Below are 26840 nucleotides of genomic sequence, written 5' to 3'. Positions count from 1 at the left end.
ATACATACATACATACATACATACATACATACATACATACATACATACATACATACATACATACATACATACATACATACATACATACATACATACATACATACATACATACATACATACATACATACATACATACATACATACATACATACATCCTTATCCATCCATATCCATCCAGCGCGCAAAGCATACCAAGCGTAGATCTTAAATGTAACTGTATTCAATATATGCAAAGCGACGTGGTTCGACCAATATTGCAAGGGTTCCGTCCTGTTTTATATTGATCCGCTTATTGAATTCAACTTTCCGTTAGCGTTGCATAGAAACATAGGAAGTCTTATAAATTGCATCACCGGTTATGCGTAGCCCACAGAAAACACTCTTTACACAGAACTGTCCGATCTGAAATTCGTCAGTGTGATTGTGGCTTTGCACACGAAGACACGTATCACGTTCTTCTAGAATGCCCGCACCACGACACACCAAGACGCCGACTTAAATCGTCATTACCGGCTTTAGAGCATGGTCCTCTAAATTCATGAAATTATATTAGGTGCATCACCAAGAAGAGCTATGCAGATGTGCGCTTTAATAGCATTAAACGCATTTCTGGAAGACAGCGGAATAATTGGCCGTTATTAAGGCCCGGAAAAAATTTTTCTGAGAATTATTTTTTTTATTGTCAAGGTGTACATGTGATACTATCATAGTTTGACTCGTTGCTTGAGTGTTTATTTGTTGTGTAGCACCGCGTTTCGCGTTATTGCTTTAAGTGCGTTTTTGTAACCTCGACTTGTTATTTTGAATTCCATGTGACAATGCAACGTTGTCATATCTTGTTATATGCTGTGTGCTGCTACTGTATGCTGCGTGTATCATATGCATGGCCCAAGCAGTAGCCGACGCTGCATTTTTGCGCCAACATCTTATATCACGTCAATAAAAAAAACAACGTAGGAAAAACGGCGCACGGCCGGTAACCTCTAAGCATACGTAGAGATATTGAGGAGACAATAACAACATAATCGGTTATTATTTGACTCAGCGGCAACAAAAGTAAGTCACTGTTAGTAAGGACCTCTGATGTTGAGCAAAACACGATGACCCTTCGAAGTCAATGACTTCCTGTTTACCCTAGAACCGCGCACAGAGACGAAATTATTTTTCAAAACTTGTTTTCCTTACACGATAACTCGGATCTCTGGCTACCTACCACTTATTAATTGCAGCTCTTCCTGATATTCAGCATGACATATAACACACTACGTCACCAGTGACACACCCACCTCAACGTAAATTTCTAATCGCATTAACGTCGCCACACATCTCCAAAAAATGGATGGGTCGCCATTATTTCTTTAAAGACAAGCTTTCTTGTCCCCTTCCTTCTACTTTCCTTCTACTGCTGCTGCTTCTGTCCGGTACATCGCGTCAGGGCATGAAGGTGAGGGGGAGGAAGGGTGGTTAAGAGCGTTTCTATACATGACAGGAGCGCGGCAGAGAGGAAAGGCGAAGCGAGAAACTCCTTTGTACCTTTTCACTTCACCGAATGTGCAGAATGCCCTCGGCGTCGCCAGCAATTATCCGTGATTCTCGCCGGAAAAGCATTGAAAGGATAGAGGCGTTTAGCTTTCTGCTATAGTGAAAGTTGAGAGGGACGCAAGGTAGATTGCTGGAGAGGAGGACGGATAATGGTTAGAAACGATGCCATCGCGAAACGCGTGAATAACAGCCTTGACCGCTCTTCGCTCGCGGTTCCCATACGATCCGGCTGGAGAGGGGATCGGGAAAAGGTGATGTGTAAGGAAAGGAAACGCTGCTACTCGACATTCGATTGCGGGGAAACTGGATAAACTTAAGTTCAAATTAACGTACGGTATGCTACTGCTATTTGTGAAAAATAAACACATGCATATATGTGGAGCGGACGACTTAGGGTGGATGCGAAGAATCAGAGCCGCATTAAAGAGCACCGTAGGGCCTAGCCCACGCTACGGAAGCCGTCACACATAAAATCAACACTTCTGTGCCAACCGCGGCACCTTTGCGGACCCGGGGATCGAATCCCGGCCGCGGAGGTTGCATTTCGATGGGGGCGAAATGCAATAATGCCCGTGTCCCGTGGATAGGGGGCACGTCAAAGATCCCCTGCGGGAAGTCAAAATTAATCCGGCGTCCACCAGTAAAGCGTGTACGCTTCATAATCAAATCATGCTTTTGGCTCGTAAAACCTCAGAATTCATTTAGCTTTGCGGCTATGACATTGCTTGAGGTCGCGGACCTGATCCCAACCGCGGATGCCGCATTTCGACGGGTAAAAACTAAATTTAAAAAAAAGAACTCTCCTGCACTTAGCTTAAGGAACACTTTAAAGAACACTACGGTGTCAAACGTAATCCGAAGTCCGCCACTACGGTGTGCTTCCGAATCCGATTGTAGTTTTTCCACGTACAAGCCCATATTTCAATTAAAACCTAATATTTCTGCCAGGATGCGATGTGCAATGTGGAGCAATGAATATGCTCAACCATCTCAAATATTATAGAGTATGGCGCACAACAACCTGAAATGAAACATTCGCCGTCAACATCACCGCTAATTATCGTCAACCGAATCAAACAGCACAGAAAGCTTCGCTTAAATCGATACCGCGGCGAAATGCTGTAGGCAGCATCTCCGCGAAAGTGGTTGAAGTAACCACTTCCTCTTGGTCCATTTGGTAAAAACAGTTTTTGTTGAACTAAACACAACGATAAAGATGTTTAAGATGCGGGCGACTAACCCCAGCGCGGAAGACTCGTTCTTCTGACCTCGTCTTGTTGTCCACGACTGGGGGTACACTTTTATTGTTCGCCCCTTTTTTTTCGTTATTTTATTATTTACTTTATAATTTATTTTATCCCCCCCCTATATTGTTTAGGAGCAGCAAGAGAATGGTGGCGAGGCCTCGTTTATTCACTGGTTGCGCGACTTCGTCGGTTCTACCCATTTTCTCCCTCCCCTCACCATCCTCTCTTCCAGTCAATCTAGCTTCCGTCTGGTCTTACACATTAGTAAAAAGGCAGGCGCTGCTTTTGCGAGAGATCACGGTGAATTACAGCTGTCAAACGCTAATGTGGTATACCATCTCTCCCGGGGAGCTCGAGATGGTATTTTGCACATTGGACACGGTGCAAAGTTCAGAAGCGTTTCTCGCGTCTCCTTTATTCTCTGTCCTCCATGCTCTTTCCGGGAATATACGCTCTCTGAACCACCACGACTAAGCCTGCAAAACAGCACCCCATTGTCCTTGAAGTGTCGTTTCGCGCGGGTCATAGCTTCTCCAAACGGAGAAAGGGGGGGAGAGGGGTATATGTTCGTCCAGTATGTCAGAACAAAGGAAAAATTCGACGCAAGCTTTTCGGCCTCCTGCGGTTCGAGGGAGGGGAGTAAATCGTAGAACGAGGACACGCCCATGTTGCAGAGCCAACCAATCGTGGCCGATCACCCGTGGTGGGTTGAGCTATACACCCTTGGGCTCCAATTGAAATCGAACCCGTGAGTGGGCACGTGCTAAATACTTTCGAGAACGCCATAAGACAAGTCGCTGCACAGCAAACGGCAGCTACTCGACCGTCACAGATCAGCTGAAGTCGCGCTCCCTACGATAGAGTCCACCGACTCCGCTTGTGCCTCGAGTATGGCATCGTCGGGCCTTGCTTCTACCTCCGCTGCTGCTGGATTCGACCCTAGACTCTACGGCTACGTGATGCTTATTGCAGACCGTTCCAAGCTGTCGACGAGCATCAGCTTCAACGACGATAGCAGCAGCAGCAGCAGCGACGACAGCTGCAGCAGCAATAGCAGCAGCAGCAGTAGTAGCAGCAGTAGTAGCAGCAGTAGCAGCAGCAGCAGCAGTAGTAGCAGCAGCTCCTCCAGCAGCGACAGCGACGTCGTGCCGACCGGCGCCTCCCAGTCGAAGGACATCGAAAGCGTGCCATCCACCTCCGGCGCCGCAGCCGTCTTCGTTAGGAGCGAGCCACCGGCCGGAGCGTCCCAGTCAAAGGACATCGAAAGCGTGCCATCGACCTCCGGCGCCGCAGCTGTCTTCGTTAGGAGCGAGCCACCGACCGGAGCGTCCCAGTCAAAGGACATCGAAAGCGTGCCATCGACCTCCGGCGCCGCAGCCGTCTTCGTTAGGAGCGAGCCACCGACCGGAGCGTCCCAGTCAAAGGACATCGAAAGTGTGCCATCCACCTCCGGCGCCGCAGCCGTCTTCGTTAGGAGCCAGCCACAGATCTATATACAGCCGAACCTCGTCCGTCCGGCGGACTTTCCTAGTGACCACCCGGACCAATTTCACGACTGGAGCGCTTGGCCCCAGTTCCCTCCCAAGAAGAAAGCGGACCCACAGCGGGCGATCTTGGAGAGACTGCCGGCCATGCTTCCCCATGTGACGCTCGTCAACCAGCACGAGTTCCTGCTGCGTAGGATGGAACTGCGGATACACACACTGGGCAGGCGAGTGTTTTTTACAGCCGACGTGTTTTCGCGCCGTAGTGCACGGGGTGATCTCAAAACGGTTCGCTTTCAGAAGCGTTGCAATATCGCACTCCACAGGGCAGCGTGCCGGCTTCCGTTGTTGGCATGAGCGTTCCGAGCACGTATTAGCGTCGCTGCCGAGAAGCCTCACATGCCACATCGTGGTGTACATGCTGGTCTGAGAAAAAAAAGCAGTGGGAAGTAATCATGCGAACGATAATCACCCTCATTTTTCGAAGGCATCCATGCAGTTTAAACCGATTCAGCAGTGCTGAGAGCAAGCTGGTTGAGTCGCCCACGTTCGTGCCTACAGGCAGTGCGTAATTCAGATACTAGGAACAAGCACCTATGCGGCGAACCACGTATATTGCTTTCTGTTCATGTCTTTCTCACTATGGCATCGTGCAATCATCGTGCTTTAGCTGCTCGTTTCGACACGTGCTTTCGTACCCATCACGTGGCAACGGTGTTCTTCAAAAATGACCTTGCCTCGTCCCTCGCATGCAGGTTCATGAAGCCAGCGCCTGAATTTCGGATTACAAACTTGGTGGATGAGTGGCAGTACACGGCCTGGCTTACCTTCACGGATTCTACTGGGCGCCAATGCGGTGAGTGTGAGCCAGACGCTACCATCGTCGGCCTTTTCTTTACGTTTTTGTGTTTGTCTATTTTTTGGCGAAGTGAATATAAGCCCTAAAGTGTATCCTTGCACTTTCGCAGTTGGTCAGTACAGCCACCCGGATTCACCGCGGCCCGGTTCCTGGTTGAACGGCCGGGTGCTGTCGTTTTCCAAGCTCAAGCTCTTCTCCAACAAGAAAAAGATCCCGAACCCGCCTCCGGTAAGAGTTCGTTCGCCGCTTCCCCATTTTAGTCGCGATTGCTAGTTAGGTCGCCGTTCGTAAGGTGCACAATACTTAGCGAGTTTGAAGAAGCCTACGCTTTGCACTAACACCCCGGTCACAAGGCCCTCGGTCTTACCTAGCTCTAGTGCCGTAAATATTCAGTTCTAGTGCTTTGTGCGATCGTTCAAAGCTGACCCAGCGACATTTGGTCCACGCGACCTGCCGGAGAGAGAAATACGCAAGTGTGGATAGAAATTCTTTGCTTGGAAGGAAGGCCTACTTCAATCTCTGGCCGCACTGACATTTGACGAAGTTCTGCAATAGGCTGCACCTACCAAGGTGTATAGTTGATTCGTAGGACGGAGGAGCGCGCTTTGATGAACTTTTTTTTTCGGAAGGCTTGAAGGGGTCTCTAGACACCTCGCCTGGAAATTTGACCAAGGCTATGGTATGCGGGCGACGATGCCTTTCAGTGAATACTAATCCGGAAGACTTCCTTAAAATTCCTCCTCGACTTCTTTGTTTACGCGGTGCGCTTATGGTCATCATTCGCGAACAGAACGGGCACGACCACTGGTATATCGACGACCTCGTCGCCCGACGCGACCACAGCGTCGTCTGCTACGGCGGGCACCATTTTCCACAGCGCGTTGACGCGAAACGGTCCATCTTTACATACAGACGTTCGTGCATGTGTTAACCGCCGCCGAAGCGACCCCAGAATATATGCCACTTACTGGTTTTTGACTTTCTTTGCCAATTTAAAATTGTAATTCCTAGTTAAATCGCGAACAGCGTGCTGGAAATCATGGTAATTTTATTTCCAACGTCTCAGACCACATTCCTGGCAGTTGTCAACCCCTTTCAACGTATCATTCATCTTGAGACTCGGAAAAAGCTTACAACTGTAGAACGAAGGGTCTCCGATACGATTTTCGTGGAACCGATAAGAGTTCCGCCTGTGGTACAGAACGCTTTCCCGCTAGAATTCAGTGTCGCAACTCCTTTCTTCGCAAGCTATAGCAGACTATCGATCCTCGTGCATTTCCAGGTAGAAGCTCGCTTCTGTTTTAAAGAAACCTCTACACATATTGCATTTGTGCATTCCTTTTAGAAGGCGCACAAATTAGTGTGTATACATGTGCCATTGAAAATACCCTAATGAAGGTGGCATTGCTCCTAGCGCTCTCGTTGACCCCGTGTGGAAAGCCAGTCAGATCTCGATCTCTCGTATGAGTCACATCGCTCACTCATTCCACGTAAACTGGGCAGAGACGGATGTAAAGGGGCGGAGCGATGCCACTGCGATATGCTGCAACGCAGATGTTTAAAACCTAATATTAGGCGCGTTACGCAGCACACTTGGATTTGCGTCATGGTGACAGCAATGATGACCGGCCCTACCGAGTGATTGCGAATTTGCGCAAAAATAATTTCGGGCTCCTTTTAAAGGCACAACAAAGATAAAAAATCTGAGCTGCAATAGAAAATTTCGTTTCCGTGATTTAAAAGAAAAACCGTGTCATGCGAGGGGACCAGAAAAGACGCCAAAGAGTAAAACCGGCGTATACAACGCATTGAACTTTCCTAACCAGATTTGAATTTCAAAATTAAGTTTGATGGCATCTGCTTGAGCCTAGATTTTATCGGTAAAGGTAGACTACATTATATTGTAGAACAGCCTAAAAATGAACTTCAGGAGTTTCAACATCTTTTAGTTAACCGCAGCCGCCGAAACGTGTAAAAATATTTTGAAAATTTTGGCGTCACTGACTGCAGGGGCTCCGGCACGACATTCAGAAAGGGAAACATCAACAATGTTTTCTCTTATATAAACCAATCTAATGCGGCGAAAGTAAAGTTTTGAGAGAATATATTACCACTTTAAACTTATTTGCTTTTAAAGACGGGCGGCCGACTTTATACCTCTTGCACGATGATTCCTGCAGATATCGTAACGCTTTACAAGAAATATTCGCTAATCCTAGAACTCTTAGTGTCAGATAATTTACATATCTCCTCAACTGAGGACCGTAGATAAGCGTGGCGCCCCCTAATATCTCGCAAATGTCCATGTGTCGCCTCTGTGTAGCGCCTATATGGAGCATGCTGTGTAATGCATAGCAGTTGTCTGGAGTTGCACAAGTTTAGTGGCCATCGAATATTCCGTGGGCATAATTCTCATCGTTTATGCCTCCGAATTCAAAAGTTCCAAGGAACACACTCTCCCTCCCGCGCCTTAATTTGCGTGCAATTCGTGATAAATCTTTGATATGTTGCCGAAAGCAGTTGGCTATATAGTCATACTTCTTTCACTGTCTTTTGTAATATAAATGCACGAAGTATAAATTTTTCACGTCAGTGATAAAATTCGTATCACAGAGGGATAAGAAGCTGTAAAGACTTGGGAAGCCAGATCGCTGTTGATTACGAATTCACGTATTTCCGTGAAATCACTGCGGAGGCGACCGTAGACTTCCGCGGGACATTCAAGCAGCATTCAGAATGTATACACGCCGGGAATGAAACCGGCATTCCTTTTAGTCTTCCTGGACGGGCAACCTTCGTCACCGAATCGGGACGCTAATAGCGCTCTCATAATTATTACAAACTGGTACGTCATCAGTAGTTGGCAGCCATCGATTCCTTGTTTTCGTTGTCAACGGTCAGCTCAGCGGAACAGAGCGCGTAGTTGCCGGGGCTCGCCGACGGTTCCGCGACATACTTCGGCTTCCCACGTACACATTCTTCTTGCATTTTGCAGCGTGGATATGTACATTCAATAATGATTTTTGTAGGACTTGAGCGCCTGTTGACTATGTCATTTAAAAGGTCTGACAGAAATATTTAGCGCAATGTGAAATTCTAGAATTCTAGCCTAAAGGGTTAGATCTGCCTAAAGGAGCAGTCCCGTGGCCTGTAGAGTGTGGTGCTCCCTTAAATTTCAACTGAAGTTCGTGCACCAGCTTAACATCAAGTCATGGCGTAGGACGGTGTCCTGCTCAGGTGTATTTATTTATTTTTTATCGGTAAACTGGGCTTACATTGCATTGTACAACAATGCAAAGCACGCAGCGCTCCCTGCATACATTTCCCGATTAAGATTATTGCTGCGCAAGCTGCCACAGAGATGACAGCATGCGACATGAGGAGCGACGTTCCTACCTTTTGCATTTAAAAGAACCAGACCAACAAATGATTTCAGTGTTGTTGCAGCACCGCTATAAGGGCAGCGTGCTGACACAATTTCCATTATTCTAAAGCAATAAAGTGTCGCATAACCCCCTCAGTAGTTGCAGTGGTGGTTTTCAACAGCTTCACTAGACATACACTTTTGCAAGGCTGGGACGGCGAGTCAATTTGTTTGTAAATATGTGTCGTACGTATAGCGAAAAATGAGCATGCAACCTGTTCCCTAGACCAAGGCCTTCGCTTCCCCACTCCAAACTAAAAGCTCAACACCAGAAACTGCCCTCCTTTTTCTTGCAGATCACTCTGAGGTGTTACCGCACTTACCATATCCAAGTGAATGTTGGGATTGTGGACGATAACGGACACATCGTCAGCGAATCCGTCGTCCGGCAATCTGTTGGTGCCGACTTCATTGCCGTCACCAGCAGCATTTTTAGGTGGGTGTTGTGCTTTGCATGCTGGCTGTTTCTTTTGCAAACCTCTGTATTTCACTCTCCTCTTCTTTCTCTCTCTCTTTCTTTTCTACAGCTGAAGAAACCACGCTCAAAATATTATTGTCATGTTAATTTTTTCTTTTTTGCTTTTATTTTCAGGCATCCAGTCAACAGGGGTACAAGAGAGGCACGCTAAATGAAGTTCTCAAGGCTGTTTGTGTAATAACAGTAATAAAGAAATATTTATTTGTGAGTACAAACAGGCCCTTTCTCTTTTTTTTCCTTGTTTATTGACATTTTACAGTAAAACCAAGACAAACAATGCAATGGTGGTGTGGCTACTGAGGAACAGAAGAATAGACCTGCTGCACACATGGCGATGCTGCAGGTCAGTGTCGCCCTGAAAAGAAAGAAAACAAAGTGGAAGCGGCCTCTGCATATAAATAAGAACACTCTATACCCTTGCATACCTCAGAGAATAACGGGCACGTACCCAGGGGCTGGAGGGGCCCGAAATTAAGCGGCATGTCCCCCCGCTCCTCACCGCCTCGCCCATGTTAAAGCACCGCGAAATCAAACGTGAGACTTGACAGCTATTAGGGGGCCAACATTTTGCTGCCTTTTTCACTCCTTTTAGATGGCGATAGTTATCCGCATCTCCTGGGGTGTGAAGGCCAGTTTTCTCATCGATCCGGTGCCCGCGCGATTAACTCAAGAAATTTTCAGTGTTCGCCATTGTTTGAATCCCACCGATGGCAACGGTTGTTGTGGTCGCACCGATGGTACGACCTGTTGGGAACTCGGCGCTGACGCCCGTGGTTGCACCTGGGTCGCAAGCCCCAAGGGTAGCGTTGGCCTGGCGGCCTGGGGTACAACTGGAAGCATCCGAAGGTCCCGGCAAAGCATGAGTCGACTGGTAACAACAAAACAACTTGTTTATTCTAACATCGCAAAGAGTTGGCGGTCAGGTCGACCGAAGTAGAGAGACGGGAGAGCACTTTACTCAACAGAAGAAATCGGAGCCCCTCTCTTGGCGTCCGGGAGCAGCTGCTCTTATACTCTCGGAGTCGAGGGCAAGAAGGAACGTCTCTGGAAGGGGGCGCACGTGACGGCGCCGCTCGGGCACGTTGGGACGAGTAGGTGACGCATCCGCAGGGCCGGCGCCGCTCGGGCACGTTGGGATGAGTGGGTGACGCATCCGCAGGGCCGGCGCCGCTCGGGCACGTTGGGATGAGTAGGTGACGCATCTGCAGGGCAGGCGCCGCTCGGGCACGTTGGGATGAGTGGGTGACGCATCCGCAGGGCCGGCGCCGCTCGGGCACGTTGGGATGAGTAGGTGACGCATCCGCCGGGCCGGTCAGACCTCCTCGCTTCACAGTTGGGGGAGCTCCTCTCCCCGGCTGCCGCGCTTTGACAAGCGTGGGCACCAACATGCACACACACACACACGCACACCGAAGACACGTGGCATTGGAACATGCCTGGACGCGCTTGGCGGGGAGGCGTAGCAGCGGCGCCGAACGGGCCAAAATGTCTGCCGCTTTGACCGAAGCCCCGGCGTCCGTTGCAGTCGCGCCGGCTAAACCGCGCGTCGTAGGCGAAACGTAACAGACCGCCCCGCCGGGGGAAGGAGATCCCGATGGACAGGGGACTGCATCCGCTGTCCGGAGGGATGTCGCTCGATGATGCTCATAACCGAAGTCGGGCGTCCCTCGACGTTTCTTGAGCGCAGCGCACAGAGAAGGCCTCGTTCTCTCGTTCAGGTTCGCACAGGACACTGCAAAGTGACTTCGGGAGAGTTCACATTCTTGTTCTGGTTCCCGGCAAGCGTCAGAACTACGCTGAAACTCAACCGCTCAGTCAGCAAGCACGGCACAACCCTCACTAAGCCCTGCCAGGCTCTTTCCCCTTTTATACCACTGCCTAGTTCCTTACAGTAGTCTAGCATCACTCAGAACGCGTCCACAAATTGGAAAATTGCACTAGAAAGCATATCATCACTTTGAAACACTAAACAAAAGCAATATGTTAAAAAACATCCTGCCTCAGGAAGAAAAACATCAGTAACAAACAATTTTGAGGCTGATTCCTACGTTAGGGGCCTCGACTTAAGCCATCGGCGTTACCGTTGAGACTCCCCTTTTTGTAACGCACCTCAAAGGAATATTGTTGCAAAGCGAGGCTCCAGCGCAGGAGGCGGCCATTTTTGGGAGAGATGGTCTGCAGCCATTGGAGAGGGCAGTGATCCGTCTCAATGATAAACCTCGAGCCGGCTAGATAGCATGACAATTTCTGGACGGCCCACACGAGACACGCACACTCTTTCTCGGTGGCGCTATACGCCTGCTCACGACTGGTCAGCTTACGACTAGCATACAGGACGGGGTGTTCTACTTCTCCATTTTCCCGTTGGCACAGTACAACGCCCATGCCTCGCTCACTAGCATCGCACTGAACAACGAACCCTTTTGTGTAGTCTGGCGATCGTAGCACAGGCTGGCTTGTTAGGGCACTCTTTAGGGCGCTAAAAGCTCTTTCCTTTGTCTCGTCCCAGACGACTGTTTGGGGCTCTGTTTTTCTTAGAGCATCCGTCAGGGGAGCCGCGATATCAGAGTACCTGGGGATGTACCTCTGATAGTAGCCGGCGACACCTAAGAACGACCGAATATCGGTCTTCGTGCGCGGTTGCGGAAAGTCTCGCACAGCGGCCACTTTTATTTCAGAGGGGCGGCGACGACCCTGACCAATCACGTGACCGAGGTAGACAACCTCGGCCTGTGCTAACTGGCACTTAGGAGCCTTTACTGTCAAGCCCGCTTCGCGCAGGCGGGTTAGCACTGCCCGCAAGTGTGCCATATGCTCAGACCAGGATGCGGAGAATATCGCTACGTCGTCTAGATACGGTAAAGCGAATTCTTGCTGTCCCCGCAACACTTTATCCATGAGGCTTGAAAAACAGTATGGCGCGTTCTTCAAACCAAAACTCAACACTTTAGGACGGAATGTTCCCATTGGTGAAATGAACGCCGCATACCTACTAGCCTCTTCTGTAAGTGGAACCTGCCAATAACCCCTGACAAGATCTAGGGTGGAAATAAACTGAGCGCTACTAACTTTCTCAAGGCGCTCCTCGATGTTAGGGATCGGATAAATTTGATCCTTAGTGATGGAATTAAGCCTGCGGTAGTCGACGCAAGGACGAGGTTCCTTGCCCGGTACCTCAACTAAAATCAAAGGGGAGGTATAATCACTCTCACCTGCCTCAATAACACCGAGCTGTAGCATTTTCTTTACCTCAGCCTCCATAATATCGCTCTGGCGGGGTGACACCCGGTATGCCTTGGATCGTACTGGCTCTGGGGAGGTAAGTTCTATATCATGAGTAAGTACAGAAGTCCTACCAGGCCTCTCAGAGAACAGACCTTGAAACTCTTGTAATAGCTGGTGTAGTTCGGTTTTCTGCTCAGGCGACAGCGATGCTCCACTGACTAAGTCACTAATGACTTGACCGGTGTCTTCCCTGTTCGTCACTGAGCCTTGTCCCGGAAGCTCGACCGGAAGCTCTTCAGGAACGTTTACCATCATGCACACCACTGCTTCCCTTTGTCTATAAGGTTTGAGCAGATTACAGTGGTAAACTTGCTGTGCTTTCCGCTTTCCTGGCAGACTTACCACGTAGTTAACGTCCGACAGTTTCTGAACAATTCGTGCTGGGCCCTCCCACTGCACGTCTAGTTTGTTGTTTAGCGATGTGCGCAATATCATGACCTCATCGCCCACCTCAAAACGACGGGCCCTGGCTGTCCGATCATAATAAACCTTGGCCCTCTGCTGGGCCTTTGCCATTGCTTCACCTGACAACTCCTGTGCCCTTCTTAAGCGTTCGAGGAGCTTAAGCACGTACTCCACCACGACTGGGTCGTCGCCCCTGCCTTCCCACGATTCTCGAAGCATGCGAAGCGGAGATCGAAGCGAGCGACCGTACACCAGCTCAGCTGGCGAAAACCCCGTAGCCGCATGCGGCGCGGTCCTTAATGCAAACATCACCCCAGGCAGACACAGCTCCCAGTCAGTTCGATGTTCAAAACACAATGCTCTCAACACGCGCTTCATGACGGAGTGGAGCTTCTCAACGGAATTCGACTGTGGGTGGTACACTGAGCTGTGTAGCAGCTTTACCCCACACCTTTCGAGAAAAGTTGTCGTCAAAGCGCTAGTAAACACTGTGCCCTGATCTGATTGGATTTCCGCAGGAAAACCAACTCGCGCAAATATGGACAGTAGTGCATTGACTATCTCACCTGAGCTGAGTTCTTTAAGCGGCACTGCTTCAGGGAACTTTGTCGCTGGGCAGATCAATGTCAAAATGTGTCTGTACCCCGTGGCTGTTACCGGCAGAGGTCCCACAGTATCAATAACGAGCCGTCTAAAAGGCTCCGTAATGATAGGTACCAATTTCAACGGCGCCCTTGATTTGTCCCCTGGTTTGCCCACCCGCTGACAGGTGTCACATGACCTTACGAAATGGTCTGCGTCCCGAAAACACCCTGGCCAATAGTACTCTTGCAAGAGACGGTCCTTAGTTTTCTTAACTCCTAGGTGTCCGGACCACGAACCCCCATGCGTCAAGCGCAACAGATCCTGACGATAGCATTGAGGAACGATCAGCTGATCGAACTCCACTCCTCTGCGGTCTAGATACTTCCGGTACAGGACTCCACCTCTTTCCACAAAACGCGCATTTTTCCGGGCGATACCTTCCTTGACATTGCAGCGCACGTTTTCTAGGCTGCCATCCTTCTTTTGCTCGGCTATAAAAGCCGACCGGCTGACTTTTAGCAACCTATCAAGTCCGTCTGACGTAGGCGCGATGAGCAAATCTGCAGATAGCTCTTCTAACTTTCCGGCATCGGGATTTTCCTCTCCAGTATCTGGCGCCTTCAACGCTACCGGCTCAATTTTATTCAGTTCGTCAGCTTGCTGCAGCTCTGACCCTTTTTCATTGTTCGATAACGTCGGCCCCGCAACTACCGCCTTTGCAGCGAGCTCCCGAACCTTCGATCTGGTTAATGCCTGAACGCTAGCCTCACCAAACAAAAGCCCCTTCTCGCGCAGGAGGTGATCGGACCTGTTCGAAAATAGGTACGGGTACTGGGGGGGCAGCATAGATGACACTGCCGCCTCCGTCTCAAGCGCTCCGAAAGGTCCTTCAATAAGCACTTTTGCTACTGGCAGACACACGCTATAAGCTTCCACGGCTTGCTTGATCCATGCGCACTCGCCCGTGAACATATGGGGTTCTACGTAAGACGGGTGAACTACATCCATTGTAGCTGCGGAATCGCGAAGCACACGGCACTCTTTCCCGTTCACGAGGAGGTCTCGCATGTAAGGCTCGAGAAGCTTCATGTTCTCGTCAGTGCTGCATAATGAAAAAAACACAACTTTTGGTGTTGTTTCCGGACACTGCGCCGAAAAGTGACCCGGCTTCTGGCACGTATAACACACGCGCGCTTGCCTCATCTCGAACCGCTTTCTGCGTTCGGCTTCGGCTGCCGCCGTCTCTTTAGGTTCGGTCGCACTGCTTTCACTCGCATCCGCACTGCGTGTGTTCCCCTTTGCTCTCATGGGTGTGAACTTCGGCCTCTCAAACTTCGAGCCAAATTCACCCTTTTGACCGTCCTTAGCTCCGCGAGCCCGACGCGTCACAAACTCCTCGGCTAGCTCAGCGGCTTTAGCCACCGTACAAACGTCTGGCCTATCCAAGACCCAGTACCGCACGTTCTCCGGTAACCGACTATAAAACTGTTCTAGCCCGAAACACTGCAGAACTTTCTCGTGGTCACCAAACGCTTTCTCTTCTTTGAGCCACTCCTGCATGTTTGACATAAGCCTGTACGCAAACTCTGTATATGACTCACTTTTGCCTTTCTCATTTTCCCGAAACTTCCGACGGAACGCCTCCGCTGACAGCCTGTACTTTTTTAGCAGACTCGATTTCACTTTGTCGAAATCCTCTACCTCCTCTCTATCCAAGCGAGCGACTACGTCGGCCGCCTCGCCGGGTAACAAAGTGAGCAAGCGCTGTGGCCACGTTTCCCGAGAGAACCCCTGCTTCTCGCACGTTCGCTCAAAGTTAACCAGGAACAAACCAATGTCCTCTCCAAGCTTAAACGGCCGCATCAGGTCAGTCATTTTGAACAATACTCGTTCTCCTGCACCGTGTGCCTAACTTCCATTACGAGCGCGTTCCATCTCTACCTCAAGACGCTTCATTTGCAAAGCGTGGTCGCGCTCTTCTTTTTCTTTCTGCTCTTTAAGTTCGCGCTCCTGTTTCTCTTTTTGCTCTTTAAGTTCGCGCTCCTGTCTTTTTGACCTCTCCTCAATAGTCTCAAGGCATTCCGACAGCTCGTCATCCTCAGCCTCTAACTCAAGAATAGCCTTTAGCAGTTCTGGTTTTCTGAGTTTGTCTGAGACATCCAGACCCAACTCTCTTGCAAGCTCCAGCAATTTCGGTTTGCGCAACGACTTCAAATCCATGGCTGCTCTGAATGCTGCTTTCTCTACTGCTTACTATTGTCTTGCCGCAAACTAACCCGGCAGCAACGACAACCACAATTACCAGCTCTGTTTCTGACACTAACAAAAGCCTGGCAAAGCTCAGAAGAAGAAAGTCCCGCACTCACCAAACCTCGCAGCCCAGAATTCCGCGCAGTCGTTCCGCTGCAGGCAACCAGTCATCACACAGGGCTCGTTGCTCTGCTCCCGGATCGTTGTTGAGCTGCTCAGCATACAGTCAACTGTATCTCTTCGCTGCTGGCCTCCGTTGTCGCGATCTCACCGCTGGCAGACAGTTGTTTGAATCCCACCGATGGCAACGGTTGTTGTGGTCGCACCGATGGTACGACCTGTTGGGAACTCGGCGCTGACGCCCGTGGTTGCACCTGGGTCGCAAGCCCCAAGGGTAGCGTTGGCCTGGCGGCCTGGGGTACAACTGGAAGCATCCGAAGGTCCCGGCAAAGCATGAGTCGACTGGTAACAACAAAACAACTTGTTTATTCTAACATCGCAAAGAGTTGGCGGTCAGGTCGACCGAAGTAGAGAGACGGGAGAGCACTTTACTCAACAGAAGAAATCGGAGCCCCTCTCTTGGCGTCCGGGAGCAGCTGCTCTTATACTCTCGGAGTCGAGGGCAAGAAGGAACGTCTCTGGAAGGGGGCGCACGTGACGGCGCCGCTCGGGCACGTTGGGACGAGTAGGTGACGCATCCGCAGGGCCGGCGCCGCTCGGGCACGTTGGGATGAGTGGGTGACGCATCCGCAGGGCCGGCGCCGCTCGGGCACGTTGGGATGAGTAGGTGACGCATCTGCAGGGCAGGCGCCGCTCGGGCACGTTGGGATGAGTGGGTGACGCATCCGCAGGGCCGGCGCCGCTCGGGCACGTTGGGATGAGTAGGTGACGCATCCGCCGGGCCGGTCAGACCTCCTCGCTTCACAGTTGGGGGAGCTCCTCTCCCCGGCTGCCGCGCTTTGACAAGCGTGGGCACCAACATGCACACACACACACACGCACACCGAAGACACGTGGCATTGGAACATGCCTGGACGCGCTTGGCGGGGAGGCGTAGCAGCGGCGCCGAACGGGCCAAAATGTCTGCCGCTTTGACCGAAGCCCCGGCGTCCGTTGCAGTCGCGCCGGCTAAACCGCGCGTCGTAGGCGAAACGTAACACCATCTATTGAACGGCCACGCGCATCGCTGTTGCTTCGTTAGTTCAACCTTCTTTGTTTTAACTGGTCCAGGGACCAGGAAAGGGATTCGCTTCGTGGTAGGTTGGTCTGTATGCTCGTGAAACAAATTGCAGCGGTAGAAAACACCATCTGCGCTTAACTTTTCTTTTCGCTTCATCATTTCCTCGAGCGACTGCTCGCCGCGACGTTGGCAGACCCTCAGAACCGTATACCCGCGATATATGGGTTAGATAAAGTGGAAAATAAAATAATGCGAGGCAGCGTCCATCATAAAACCATGCAATAACCCTTAAACCTATAAGCAATATGACTGTCAGCCGTTACCTAGTCTCGTTTTCCCTAATTGTACAGCGATTTTCGTGCAAAGGAAACTGGAAACAGGAGTCGCAAAGTGTTGAGAAATTAAGTGATATACTAAGGCAGAGAGACAAGGCAACAGCTGCAGGAAGGAAAAGCGAAAAGTAAGAAATTTAACAATTGTTTATAAAAATATTTATGGATCAACATCTATTTACTTATCAAGAAAGTAGAGAAAATTGCGCCGGAAGTGAGAATAATTCAGTGTATATTGAATGACGCTTCTACAGGCATCAGTCCAGCCACATGACATAGCCACTTCTCTGCTGTGCTTATGTGGGTGTTTTTCTAACCTTCCGCGGTGAAGTGCGTTTAAAACTGGTGGCCACGCATCGTTATACAACTTCCCAAATAACAATATGAGTCGGTTTGGGTGCTTACCTTGGTAGATCAGTAAACAAGGGATCCAAAAGAATTGTGATTGTTCCGCAAATAAATATTTCTCTATAATTCTTCCAGAGCCGATTAAAAAACGCGACTATAGTCGGATGCAACTTAAGTCTGCACGGAAGTCCCGCCCACGACCTCATAACCGCCAGCCACGGTTCCTCCGCGAGGCTGCAAATAATTCATACTTCAAAAGGTTTCCTGTTACCCAAATAAGGCGGTAACTACAAAAATAATTATTAGCGCGTAATTTTACGTTTTCCCTCGTCTATTATAGTCAATGGCGAAAGCCTAATTCTTCATTGAACTGAAATAACATGCTTGCTTCGCAGAAACTATTTACTGTCAAGTTCCACTTCAATGGGAAGTGAAGTTTCATGAGTAAAACGGGTTCAGCAGTCAAATGAACAGTACCGGAGACTTTTGAAGAGTGAAATGCCCAGACTTCATACATTTTGTCCATGTCGTCTGCACACCTCATTGCTTCCACCGATGAAAAGGCTGTTAAAAAAAAGCAGACTCTCCGGAGGTATCAAGTACGACGCCATATTGAAAAGGGCACACGACGACGATTTTGTTTGCTTCTGTGATTGGCTGGCAGACTAACAAAACCCTGCGCGGTCCGTGTGTCTTGGTTGTCAACTGCTGTTTTTTTAAGGTGTATTCTACTATAGTAATCGTTCTTTTACCCTTCTTTTCTGCGTGAGTCCATTTGACGTGGTGCCTTGATCGCCAAGTAAAGGAGAGGTGTTTCTCACAGGCGCACCTGCAAGATATACACCTTACTTCATTTATCTTTTGCGGGTTTCATTACTAATATGGATGAGATAGTTCAAGTGGCTGAGGAGTTCTATAGAGATTTATACAGTACCAGTGGCAGCCACGACGATAATGGAAGAGAAAATAGTCTAGAGGAATTCGAAATCCCGAAGGTAACGCCGGAGGAAGTAACGAAAGACTTAGGGGATATGCAAAGGGGGAAGGCAGCTGGGGAGGATCAGGTAACAGCAGATTTGTTGAAGGATGGTGGACAGATTGTTCTAGAGAAACTGGCCACCCTGTATACGCAATGCCTCATTACCTCGAGCGTACCGGAATCTTGGAAGAACGCTAACATAATCCTAATCCATAAGAAAGGGGACGCCAAAGACTTGAAAAATTATAGACCGATCAGCTTACTGTCCGTTGCCTACAAATTGTTTACTAAGGTAATTGCAAATAGAATCAGGAACACCTTAGACTTCTGTCAACCAAAGGACCAGGCAGGATTCCGTAAAGGCTACTCAACAATAGACCATATTCACACTATCAATCAAGTGATAGAGAAATGTGCAGAATATAACCAACCCTTATATATAGCTTTCATTGATTACGAGAAAGCGTTTGATTGAGTCGAAACCTCAGCAGTCATGGAGGCATTACGGAATCAGGGTGTAGATGAGCCATAAGTAAAAATACTGGAAGATATCGATAGCGGCTCCACAGCCACCGTACTCCTCCATAAAGCAAGCAACAAAATCCCAATAAAGAAAGGCGTCAGGCAGGGAGATACGATATCTCCAATGCTATTCACAGCGTGTTTACAGGAGGTATTCAGAGACCTGGATTGGGAAGAATTGGGGATAAAATTTAATGGAGGATACCTTAGTAACTTGCGATTCGCTGATGATATTGCCTTGCTTAGTAACTCAGGGGACCAATTGCAATGCATGCTCACTGACCTGGAGAGGCAAAGCAGAAGAGTGGGTCTAAAAATTAATTTGCCGAAAACTAAAGTAATGCTTAACAGTCTCGGGAGAGAACAGCAATTTACAATAGGCAGCGAGGCACTGGAAGTCGTAAGGGAATACATCTACTTAGGGCAGGTATACTGACGGCGGATCCGGATCATGAGACGGAAATAATCAGAAGAATAAGAATGGGCTGGAGTGCGTGCAATTGGCAGGCAGTCCCAAATCATGAACAGCAGGTTGCCGTTATCCCTCAAGAGAAAAGTATATAATAGCTGTGTCTTACCAGTACTCACCTACGGGGCAGAAACCTGGAGGCTTACGAAAAGGGTTCTGCTTAAGTTGAGGACGACGCAACGAGCTATGGAAAGAAGAATTATGGGTGTAACGTTAAGCGATAAGAAAAGAGCAGATTGGGCGAGGGAACAAACGCGAGTTAATGACATCTTAGTTGAAATCAAGAAAAAGAAATGGGCATGGGCAGGACATGTAATGAGGAGGGAAGATAACCGATGGTCATTAAGGGTTACGGACTGGATCCCAAGGGAAGGGAAGCGTAGCAGGGGGCGGCAGAAAGTTAGGTGGGCGGATGAGATTAAGAAGTTTGCAGGGACGGCATGGCCACAATTAGTACATGACCGGGGTTGTTGGAGAAGTATGGGAGAAGCCTTTGCCCTGCAGTGGGCGTAACGAGGCTGATGATGATGATGATGATATAACATAACCAGCCTAAGAAAAGATTTCAATGTTGTTGCAGCATCGCTGTGGGGGGCAGCGTGCCGTCACAATTACCATTATTCTAAAGCAATAAAGCGTTGCATAACCCCCCAGTAATTGCAGTGATTTTTTTGAACAGCTTCACTGGACATACACTTTTGCAAGGCTGTGACGGTGAGTCCATTTGTTTGTAAATATGTGTAATATGTATAACGAAAAATGAGCATGCAACCTATTCCCTAGAACAAGGCCTTCCCTTCCCCACTCCAAACTAAAAGCTCAACACCAGAAACTGTCCTCCTTTCTCTTGCAGATCACTCTGAGGTGTTACCGCACTTACCGTATCCAAGTGAATGTTGGGATTGTGGACGATAACGGACACATCCTCAGCGCATCAGTCGTCCGGCAATCTGTTGGTGCCGACTTCATTGCCGTCACCAGCGGCATTTCTAGGTGGGTGTTTTTTTTTTTAGCTGGCTGTTTCTTTTCCAAACCTCTGTATTTCACTCTTCTGTTATTTCTCTCTCTGTTTTATTTCTACACCTGTTGAAACCACGCTCAGAATATTATTGTCATCCTTAATTTTTTTTTGTTGTATTCTCAGGCGTCCAGTCAACAGGGGTACAAGAATAAGGTCCGCAAACTGAACTTGTCAAGGCTGTTTAGGTAATAACAGTAATAAAGAAATTTTTATTTGTGGGAACAAACAGGCTTTTTTCTTTCTTTTTCCTTGTTTAATGACATATTAGAGTACAACAAAGACAAACAATGCATTGGTGGTGTGGCTATTGAGGAATAGAAAAATAGACCTGCTGTACACTTGGTGATGCCGCAGGTCAGTTGCCTCTCTGAAAAAAAAAAAAAAGGAAAGTGGAAGCGATCTCTGCAGATAAATACGCACACCCTAGTTCCGTTGCATACCTCAGAGAACGCCATTATGTACAGAATGCAGGCACGTACCCAGGGGTAGGAGGGGACCGAAGTTAAGCGGCATATCCTCCCTCCCCTCACCGCCTCGCCCATGCCACCACTCCTCACACACATTGCTAAATTTCCGCGTAATCAAACTTGAAACTGGACAGCTATTAGGTGGTCAATATTTTGAGGCCTTTTCGCTCCTTTTGGATGACGGTAGTTATTGGCATTTCCTGGGGTGTGAAGGCCAGTTTTCTAATCGATTCGGGGCCCGCTCGATTAATTTAAGAAGTGTTCAGTTGTCACCATCTATTGAACGGCGATCGTGTCGATCCAAGATGGCAGTTTTGCCCGCAGTTTCAGCAAACGACAGTTTTGTTGTTACTCGGTGCCTGCGTCGGCCACGTGGCTTCAGAAACGCAAGGTCACTGTCCAGATTTGAGTTGGCAGCGGTTGCGGTCTCATCTGCAGCAGTTGTGGCAAAAAGTTGTTTTCGTTTTGGCATCGCGTTGGATATATGTTCTGCTATAGCCACCGGCTCACTGGCGCAAACATAATCAGGATGTGCGCGCGGCAGTGAAAAACGTGTTTCAAACGAAGACGTGCTCTGTGATCGCGCTGCGAGAGCCAATCAGTCACGAGAAGCCGTGACTGATGGTGGTGACCCTTCCACACCGATATTGTGCATGCAAAATATAAACAGGATTTGATCAGTCTGAGTAAACGCGCATTGGCGCGTAGTAAGCATTTGGGTATTGTTTTCTTGATACCCTCGATAATTCGACAATCGGCTAATTCAGACATTTTTTTTTTCAGTACCGTGAAATCTGAATTAATGGGATTTTACAGCAGAGACTTTTCAAGTAATTTCTGAACACAGTTTGCATGTGTTATCGAGCAAATTTCAAGCAAGAACTCCTGTAATTCACTTTTTTCTTTAAGAATAAATGGTGAACAGATCATTTATGCTTTGCAGCAAAGCCACCCTCTGATGCTTTGAGCTCCGTGCCTGGTATTTTACTAGAGCTCTAACACACTATGCTTCTTTGTGCTGAAAACTAAGGTTTGGTTTAGAAAAGTGGTTTTCAAACAAAATGTACTTATTCAAATATAACATGCACCAATTTTTAGTCACCATAAACGGAAACTGCAATGTCCTGAACAGTTCCCTTACCAGGTTATCATGGTATATTTAAGAAAAATATAAGCGATTTGTGTTCACATGAAAAAATAAAATTTCTTGCATCTGATTTCCATTGCACCAAGCCTCATTCTGTCATGACAAGCATCTGGCGCTTGCAGGAGCACCCGCAGTATGGCGAGGCACAGCTTCCGAAGTTGTGAACAAGGTTTCAAGATAAGAAGGAGGGATTAGGTCACAACCTTTGGGCCGTTTTCGTTTTTATTCCAATGCCCGTGTAATACTTTAGCGAGTTAGAACCAAGTAAATAGTCGCGTACTGAACTGAATTTGAAGTAGGAATAGACACACGCCAAATGCTTACCACGGGGTGGTGAAGAGGGCCATTTAGAGGCTCGAGACGGCGGTGCTCCCTCTCCTTGCCTCGGTAGCGGTCCTCATGGTTGCGGTCCCTTTCGCGGCTGCGGTCTCTGTAGTCCCGCTCGTGGCTGCGCAACCGGTCACGCCTACTCGACTTCTCTCGGCGTGACGATCTCTCTTGTGACCGGTCCCTCTCCCTGGAGCGCGGACGGTCCTTACTCCTGCGCAATCGCAAAACACGCAACAGGTGCACAGGAGAAATGCGTTCGCGAAATTGCAACATGCATTAATTTTCATTCAGTTAAAAAAAAATAAAAGCGGTGCACCTACACATGACGCTCATCATGGTGGTGTGTGCCGTGCACTCTCGTCTGCAAAAGTTTACCGACAGAAGCTTTCGAGTAAAGTCATGCAACTTCTCCACATATACATTTCACTTCTGTTGATTCGCCCTTTACGGAACTGATGAAATCAAGTTATCCAGAAAGATTAATTTAAAAAAAGAAGGTTAAAAAATCAAAAGCCCAAGATCTGCTGATTGATTCATCAGTAATATTGGCCAATTCTAACTCGCACCCACTTTCTGTCTCCAAAGTAGAAATCTAACGTGCACCCAATCTTGTTTTATCGAGAAAAGCGCAACATGCTTCCTATTCTGGCAATACAGAAGAAGACGAAATCGGCAATGTTTACCTACAGAGAATATAAATTTACACTTAACGTCCATCATATCTGTCACTCAATCTTGACTTCTACAAAGCACAGCACGTCTTCCATACAGTCCATTGCGTTTGATATTCTACGCTTATGAAACGACTTCACAACAATCACAAACATCTTTAGAATGAGCTTTTGCAATCAAAGATAAAGTGGAACGTAACCAACTTCGTCATGATACGTGAGAATGATAACCGCTGTCATCGCGTGTTGTTTTGTATTGTATTCTACTGCACCACGTGCAGATCCGGATTGAGTAAACACCGTAACCATTTATTCCGCTCTATTGTTTTTGCTTTAAAATCCTACTAGGGAAGGCTGACAAATAGGGATTTCTGGTGGATGATGATCTGTGTTCAAGGCATTCACCGCTTCCTAAGCTGCCGCTAAAGGAGCCTGCTATTGGCGCCACCTTCGAGGTCAGGCACGTGCATGTTGACCACGCAAGTTGGAATTATTTAGCGAAGGCCAATTTAAGGATGGAAATAACGAGTCTAGGCCAGCGAACAGGCACGGACGCTGACTGGAACCTTCGGTCGGATTCAAACCAACTGAAAAATCAAATTAACGCAATTCTATTAACGATCTTCTGCATGCTAACAGTCTACATGACCGATTGCTATAGGATAACGAGATGCTGGTAAAGGCAACAGCGAGAATGCATATTTCATAAATTCTGAAAGCATGTGCGTAACTCGGACCACTTAGATTATGACAGGAATGCCGGTCACGTTAGGTTCACGACAGACATTACGCAGCTTCAAAGGTCGTCAATCTAACCTGCACATGCAAACTCTGCTCATCGGTCCCGACTGAACTAACACATTAGCGGCACGCATTCCGCAACGGTTTGCAGCCTGTTACCAAATCGGCCAACAGTGAATTTTCGTCAAGGCCACACTACTTAGACCATTGGGTATTTATACTCGGCGTTGCTTCATCGGGCGTCGGCGACTAAAGTCACTGTTCGGTTTTTAATCGACACAGATCTATTTGCAGCAGCTGCACGGCATTCAGAAAGCCGACAAACTGCCTCACAAAGAAAGGCGAGGGCATGGTATGGCAACAAATTTAAGCTGTTCACGGACGCCACTTTGCTAACGACACACCATACGGCGGCCCCTCGATCCTGATGCCGTTGGTGACGCACAGTCTCTTTTCGTAGCTTTGAGTTACTCGTCACAAGACTGGCTTTGAATTTTACGCTGCAAGAACAAGCGTCAAGAGCCGGTTGCATGCATCTATAAACAAAAGAGAGGGGGAGCAACTTGTTACCCTCAAGATTCAGAGCTTTTGGAAGGTGGCGAATAAGCCTCAACCTGCCAATGAAAGAGTGTGGACGGCGCATGTTCCTTGCCGTCAGCGCCGGCTGTGCGGGCTATGCGCGGAGGGAGTCACGTGATGCGTGGTTGTTTGATCATTGACGTAGATTCTGATTATGCCAACCAACCTGCCGTAAAGTTGGGACTACTCTTCTGTATTCCGGAGAAATACTGGAAAGCAAAACTTTCTGTGCAATAAATAAAATTGCCACAAAACGAAGGTTCACTATTAAACTGAGACCCTCGCTTGTATTGATTATAACGGGGTGTCAATAATTTAATTGTTTCATAGGAAAAGAAGCACTTGATTCTATTCAACAGAAATCATACCGCTAAAAAAATTTCTGGACCTTTGTGTACTAGAACTGAGCTGTACTCAGTGCTGGTGTAGTAATTAGGAGTCCCCCAAAACAAGAGTAGAACGCACTGTATACAGTCAAACCTCGTTAATATTGACACAACTATATTTGGCAGAACCATAATGCAGCGGGTATGCGCCAGTGGGGACGAAGCGGGGAAAACGAAGAAGGCGTTGTTGTTTTTGCCTTGGACGACTGATATAAAGTGCGTTTCTTGGCGGTGCTGCTACGCATACTCGTCGATCCCACGTCGTTACAATATGTACCCGCTTATGGGGAGACGCGGGTCTTGAAATGACAGAAAATCGCAAGAAAGTCGATTTTCGGAAAAGTGTATTTTCGCTAGGTTTATACATTCAAGAATCCCTCCGCGGAATCTAGAACCTAAATTTAATCGGAAAATAATCATAAAACATACGGGCCAAGGTGCCCGCGGAATTGTAAAAAGATTGCTAAAAATATTTCAACTTCGTGCCGTCGTCATTTGCGAACGCGGTTAAAACCCCCTAAACTTCGTTAAGTAGTGCCAGGCATTGAAGAATGCCGTCTGCTCCTCGCGCGCTACGGCCGAGGCCTATGACGCGTCGCTAATGGCGTAATAGCATCACGTGGGCCCTCGCGCCGTGCATCAGCGCCATTTTTGCTCGAGAAGCGTCTACGGAATGGCGAGGAGCACATGTTGGGTCTGTTGCGATTCGCCTGCGACACGTGGTTTTGCCGGCGCGACTGCGGCGGGGCGGCAGACATTTTGGCCCGATCGTCGTCGCCGCAACACTCATCGCCAGGTGTTTCCAGGCGCGACTGCGGCGATGCGACCGCCTAGGGATCATCCTCGCATTCCAGTCATTGTGCCCGAAACAGGCGATGCCAAAGCAGGGACCATCCTCTCATTCCAGTCATTGTGCCCGAAACAGGCGATGCCAAAGCAGGGACCATCCTCTCATTCCAGTCATTGTGCCCGAAACAGGCGATGCCAAAGCAGGGACCATCCTCTCATTACAGTCATTGTGCCCGACCGGCAGCGCTACAACAGGGTGCTACGAGATCGTGCTCGACAGGGTGCTACGAGATCGTGCTCGTCATGGTACTACGGCATCGCTACGACAGTGTGCGTCACCATTAGCCCATTGTACATTCACGTGCTCGTCTTTTGAGGGGTTCCTTCTTGCCCTCAACTGCGAGAGTATAAAAACAGCTGCCCCCGGACGCCAAAAGGAGGGCTCCGATTTCTTCTGTTGAGTGAAGTGCTCTCCCGTCTCTCTACTTCGGTCAAACCTGACCACCAACTCTTTGCGATGTTAAAATAAACAAGTTGTTTCGTTGTTACCAGTCGACTCATGCTTTGCCGGGACCTTCGGATGCTTCCAGTTGTACCCCAGGCCGCCAGGCCAACGCTACCCTTGGGGCTTGCGACCCAGGTACAACCACGGGCGTCAGCGCCGAGTTCCCAACAGATCGTACCAGCAGTCCGATCCAAACAGCGCCGTTGCTACGCTCGAGCAGTTTAGCCCGCGCCACGGTCGAGGAGGGAGCATGAAAGAGAGGAGAAACGAGGAGGAGTGAAGATGGAGGAGGAGAGTGCCGTTTCATTGCTAAGTTTAAGGGGCTTTAAACGCGGTGGGCGGCGCGTGCCATCTTGAGCTTGTTTGGAAGCTGCTTTCTTTGTGCGTATTTTGCGCCGGTTCAAAAGGGCGTAGGTGAGGAGGAACCGACGCTATGGCGTCATTTCTGAAGGATGAGCCGGTGCCGCTGATTGGCCAAAGCACGCACGCCCCCCGCGCGCCTCGCTCCTATTGGTCTGGCGCCGTTTGGGTGCCGATTCTCGCGTGCCCGACAGGTTGGTCGCTCCCGTGTGCGCTGCGTGTTTCTCTCCGTGGTTTTTCTTGCGCCGCTGTGCGCGTTTGTTCAGCCGCTCGCTTCTCGACAACGTTCGATGAGGTGTCTTTTCGCCGCCCGAATGGCTGGAGCAGATCGTCGTCTGAAGACTACTGCGCGTCAAGCGTTCGGCTAGGCGCGAAACGCCCGTGGAATGCGCGACAGAAGACGGATAGGCATGCACCCGGAGTCGGCCGTTGCTGGTCTGCCTGAAGATTCTGCC

The 26840-nt window shown here is 48.9% G+C and overlaps 2 protein-coding genes across 3 annotated transcripts in view; both read left to right on the top strand.

Moving 5' to 3' along the window:
* Positions 1-26840, top strand: part of LOC142577907 (uncharacterized) — a 108212-nt gene that overhangs the window by 42559 nt on the left and 38813 nt on the right. The window lies entirely within an intron of this gene.
* On the top strand, positions 1439-9332 carry LOC142577653 (uncharacterized). Its single transcript, XM_075687127.1, has 6 exons — positions 1439-1444; positions 3956-4500; positions 5029-5129; positions 5242-5360; positions 8853-8992; positions 9149-9332. The coding sequence occupies exons 1-6, from the start codon at positions 1439-1441 to the stop codon at positions 9183-9185; spliced, it is 948 nt and encodes a 315-aa protein (XP_075543242.1). The 3' UTR covers positions 9186-9332.

This window comes from Dermacentor variabilis, chromosome 4 (assembly GCF_050947875.1).
Source record: "Dermacentor variabilis isolate Ectoservices chromosome 4, ASM5094787v1, whole genome shotgun sequence".
NCBI classification, from domain to species: Eukaryota; Metazoa; Arthropoda; class Arachnida; order Ixodida; family Ixodidae; genus Dermacentor; species Dermacentor variabilis.
The sequence above is the reverse complement of the archived record's forward strand: the minus strand, read 5'-3'. Positions and strand labels throughout refer to the sequence as shown.